At 40.7% G+C, this 5274-nt stretch overlaps 1 protein-coding gene across 1 annotated transcript; it reads right to left on the bottom strand.

Moving 5' to 3' along the window:
* Nucleotides 1-399: 399 nt before the first annotated feature.
* LOC104493112 (leucine-rich repeat flightless-interacting protein 1-like) lies at nucleotides 400-4911 on the bottom strand (the record flags this gene model as incomplete). Its single annotated transcript, XM_010135741.1, has 3 exons — nucleotides 400-570; nucleotides 3978-4103; nucleotides 4879-4911. Coding segments are annotated over 3 exons (330 nt in total), but the record flags the coding sequence as incomplete, so codon positions are not given.
* Between the last annotated feature and the right edge of the window lie 363 nt (nucleotides 4912-5274).

Genomic DNA, 5274 nt, shown 5'->3' with positions numbered 1-5274 from the left:
TTATATAATTATATAAACTGCACAACTCTCCCATGGACCTTCTGAAGAGAGCTTTGTGAGCAAGAATGCTCCAAAAGTCACCATAAACAAACCCTCTGAATTTACTTTAAAGATGAAATATGAAAGGGTGTGTGATAACATCAATATAGCCTTACCATCTCTCTATGTAAAGTCTTCACTTCTTCAGGAATTGCTTTATAAGACAGAAACTTATGGAAGATTCCCATTTGTATGATCACCAGCACATAATATGCTGCTATTTCTCTTGCTTTAGCAGTAACCAAACCAGTAACTTACTTAAACTCTTGAATAATACTTTGTATGCCTCCTCTTAAAGGTCTCTCGTCACCCCAAAAATTTCTTTCCCTGTGATATAACATGCCATAGGTACATACATACTTTACTTTTTTCTTCATATTGCCGCCTGGATTCTGCCAGCTGTTCTTCTAGCTCTAAGAGGGCATCCTTCAGGGTATCTACTTGGTACATGAAATTTGTTTTTTCATTGTCTAGCTGAGCATTTGACACCATAGCCTTCTTATACTTCTCTTCAACTTCAGCTAGAGAGTCCTGCGAAGAATAAGCAACCATAGTCAGAGTCGGTTATAAAAGATGTTTTGCCAAGCAAGCCCTTCAACAAGAAAACCAAGTACTAAACCACAAGCATGCTGAGTACTCCTACAGAAACCAGCGCTAACCATGTGCTGGGGAGGCTTACCAGCTGTCCCAAGGTGAGGACCTCCTGCCCTGTGTTTCCACCAGACGTCTGTTTACAAGAGAGGAACCTTACTTCAGGACAGATAAAATGTTTCCTGTTCTCTGCTGCTTCAGCTTCTGCCTTCTCAGGAGTTTTCCTCCTTCTCCCTCCTCCCCCTGCCCTGCACATTGGCAGCTCAAAGCAGCTGCTGAAGATGACAAGTTGGAATTTTTTTTTTCTTTTAAAGGTAAACTGGCTGTGATTTAAGATCATTTTAAATGACCTCAGGCCTTAAATTAAAGCAGTTTGACAGCCACTTCACACAGATTTCAGGGATCCTTGCAGTGTGGGAACCACTAAATATACCGACTCAGGAATTAAAATTTGCCATGAAAAAGCTGCAGCTTTTGTGACTCAATGTATCATTTTTCGTTAGGTTTCTTGTATCACATCCCTTCTTTACAAATTTACTCTGTGAGATACAATTCCCGGGGTCTCAAAAACCCCTCCTAACAACTTGACTGGAATATAACATCCTGAGGTATTTATAACAACAGATGATGGCAAAAATAAAGATCAGCATTATTTGCCATGTTGTGCAGTCAAACAAAGAAATAAGAGACAAACAAAAACAGGGAGGACACTCATGTCCAAGGTTTAGTTTACAGATCGAGCAATTTCTCTCAATACTGAAGTAATTCGAAGAATTCTATCTAAAGCACAGATGAGTTTCATATACCCCCTTTTCATTCAGTCAGTGGAACTGAGGATAACAGCAGTGAGATGATGACAAAATTAGCTCCCAATCAATTCAGTTCACTTTCTATTGATAAGTAAGATAACTTGTCTTTAAGGACACGAATTTGTATAGATCCAAACACAGGCTGCGTTTCAGTGCATCTTCCAGCCCAAGGATGAGAACTATCAAGCACAGGAAAGTGCAGGATTTGGCAAGAGTGGTAGGATCAAACCTCAGAAAGGAGCTGGAAGGGAAGTATCTGCACTAAGGAGTTACGGTAGGTGCTGCAGCACTCCTTCAGCACATTGTGTCTTGTTTTCTTAGCATCAAGTGGTGCTGCTTAGTACAAATCACCACAAAAGGCAGTCTAAGGGACACAAATGGAAGAGTTACCTGCATTTTTTAAGCAGTGTGATTATTTTGCCACACAGTGATCTGAGAAACCCCCCAAAATTTTACCGAAAAAGAGCCAAACTACTCTTGTTCCTTTGACAACCCACTTAAAACAGCAGCATCTGCACCCGTCACAGTATTGAGCTGGTGACACAGTCTGCAATCACTGCTGATAAAGGTTGCATTACATGCCTCGATGTCTACATAGGTGTTTTGCAAGACCACCTTGTCGAAAAAACGCAGCTCGTGCTGCTGCTCACTTAGGAGGTGCTGGAACACCAGTGTCCAAATCACTGCACCGTTCATGGCTTCGTGGGTGTCTTTTGTGATTGAAATGTGAAACCAAAGCGACAGACACCACCTCACATGCACAACTTTCCAAAGGCATGCTGGACCTTAGTGAAACAAAAACACACAAGTTTTTAAACTCCAATTTTTCATAGCACTGTAGGATGTGAGTTTGAGTTCATTTTCCAATATTGGGAGGTTTCTTGGATTAGGAAACTATAAAAAAAATCTCTAACAATTTTCATTTGCTATTCAAATGACTACCTCCTCCAAACAGCAAAGACAGCACGCAATAGTCATTAGCAGCCTTTCAGTTAATTTGGAAGCATTTCTCACCACAATCAATCCAGGTCAAAGCAGATTACTTTCCCAGTTAATGAAATGCTTTTCACACAATTTACAGCCTCTCTGAGAAGAGCAGCATGCAAGGTCAGTGCTAGGTCTCACACTGGCACTCTGAGTGTTTAGCTGGTGGTGTTAATGATCACACTCCCAGTCTGCAGTAAACCAGTACCTTCATTTCTTTCAGTCCCTGCATGTATTTGCCTTCTACATCCTGAATCTGGTCCTTTAACTCATAGATATCCTGAGGGAAATGATGAGAAAGGTGAATGGTGCCACTGAAACTAACACGCAGAAGCTGATAGGGAAAAGCAGGAATCCAAGGCTCTCGTTTTAATGTTTCTACCACACAGGTTAGGGGGTCTGATCCTAACCTGAAGCCTTGCCAGACAGTGAAATTTATTGGTTAAAAGTTTATGCTAATTGTGCTCCTCTTGAGTGGAAAAAATGAAATCTTCAACAATAAAAACAAGATGCAGACCCAGCTTAAAAGCCTCCAACAACCACGCACCCCAGCCCTTCACTACCCCCTTCACCAATCATCACCCCCTTTGAGGCATTCTGGTATTAAGTGCTGCCAAAGCAAGCCTGAATTACAGGCTGTACTGGAGATGTAGAAAAACCTGTAGGAAAACCATGCGCCACACTGAACTTAATTCTAAGTCCTATTTCAGAGTCTTTCTCCTCTTTCAAGCTTGGACACCAGCAAAAGGCTGTCCTTCAGCAGTTTTAGAGCTGAAACTGGGACAGACCTGTGGTCCCAGTAGAAATTCCAGCTGTTTTAACTGGCTGTAATTTCAGCAGTCATTCACAAGGAAGTTCACAGAATTTAGATTACCCGTTTTAAAAGAGTCTTCAAAATACAGATTGTACCACATATTACAAAAACCAGTTTAGCTATGGACTACCCAGACCAGCTCGCAATGGTACGAACACTGGACAGCTGTTTGCTATTCAAACGTATGAACACCATGGAATCACGGATAGATGAGCAAAACCAGCCCCCTCCCCAAATTAGCATCCAGCAAGTGCAGTATTTCGTGCATGACTTCAGCCCTGCTGTCGGTGTGCTCTACTGAGTCCACTGCCCACATCATCAGGATCAGCCTGATCTGCTCTCGTAACGCCCCAGGACTTTACCCAAATACTGCGGCAACACACACTAGCTGCCAGCAGCATCTCCAGTACAGCTGCTCACTCTTCACTTACTGCACATGATTCGTTTTGTCAGAACTACCAGGAGGGGGAGACAAGACAGCTTCTTTTTTCGGAAAGAAGTCTAAAGCATATCTGTCTATGTAACAGCAATGCAGGGGACAGTCCTAGTTAGTTCCAGCCTGTCAGTCCCAATTCTTACTGCCAATTTCTGCAGCCAGCAATGGGAAAATCAGCATTACTTTCAAGTAATCTTACAGTTCATTAATTTATCAAATGCAAAGCATAAAAGCATCTGATCAAAAGAGCCAGAGTTAACAGACAGATTCCTACCAATATATACTGGTTTTAAATATTTCTTACCTTAATTTCTCTAATAGATGCCTCTGTATCAGCTGAGATGGAGGTATCCCCACTGCCCCTTCGTGAAGAAGTCCCACCCAGAGAAGCTAAGGTAGCTGCTGATAAACTTGAGACAGTACGAGCTCCCTACAATCACACAGCATTAAAAATGGTTAAAACATTTTTTTTTTTTATAGATACATCATCGTGTGTTTGTAGTTTGGGTTTTTAGGGATGGGTTTTGTTGTTGGGTTTTTGTTTGTTTGTTTTTAAATATACATGTTACACCAAGCCTTGCACTTCAAAATTATTCAAGTTTGACTAAGATGTAGCTTTCTAAGAAGAAACAATAAAAGATCAAAATTTAACAAGGGAAACCAATGAGAAAAGGCTGATCACACGTATTTAAACACTACGAAATAGGAGTTTGTGTGGCTTAGCTTCTAACCACTCAGTCTAGACTACAGGGTCTAGTATCACCTTGCCAGGTATTTTCAAAAGTTCTAATAATACATTCTGTGGACGCTTTTGTCTACCCCTCAAGGTCCTCTCCTTTCATGGATATTTATCTATTCTGCAGCAGTAGCTGCATTAACTGTTTTACTGCCCCGAGGATTCTGCTTTAAGCCAATTTCTCATTACTGCAATATCCATCTCATTATTATTTATTTATTTTTACATAATACCATAATTAAAACCTAATAAACAAAACCAGTATTCATGTGGCTTAGCCTCAAGCAATTTCAGTGAATTGTTATTGAAGGTCAGCTACTTAACCTCTAAATAACCAGAGAGGTTTAAAGGTTTGTCTGCCCCACAGTGGATTTTCTAGAAGATTTCTGCACGCCCAGCACAGTTCTACCTACCAAACAGAACGTGAAGAAAGTGCTATTGGCAGCGTGATTCAGAAGATCCCTCTTACCTTCTCAAAGTCTTTTTCTGGCCTTTCCTCAATCTGTAAAACAAGGACATAGAAGGAATCGTTACATAATAAAGGACAAGCGAAGGCAGTAAGAGATCAGAAAGGGTATTCCTGAACCTGTAAAAGACATTTCATTAGCAATTTCTATCCCTTCAAACAACAGCCGGCTCACTCAGAGCAGCAGTGTCCCAGCTGGCATCTCAGGATACAAGGCTGGACAACTCACCTCAAATTGCTAAGCCGTAATTAAGTGGAATATACTAATTAATAAACTATTTATTAAATAATATTAATATTTATTAAATAATCCAAAGGAATACTTTTTTCCCCCACATTCTACATCACAATATTTCAAACATGAAGGTGGCACTCCATCTGTGTGTTAAAAATGCAAGA

The sequence above is a fragment of the Buceros rhinoceros genome, unplaced genomic scaffold (genome assembly GCF_000710305.1).
Source record: "Buceros rhinoceros silvestris isolate BGI_N320 unplaced genomic scaffold, ASM71030v1 scaffold47894, whole genome shotgun sequence".
Lineage (NCBI taxonomy): Eukaryota > Metazoa > Chordata > Aves > Bucerotiformes > Bucerotidae > Buceros > Buceros rhinoceros.
The sequence above is the reverse complement of the archived record's forward strand: the minus strand, read 5'-3'. Positions and strand labels throughout refer to the sequence as shown.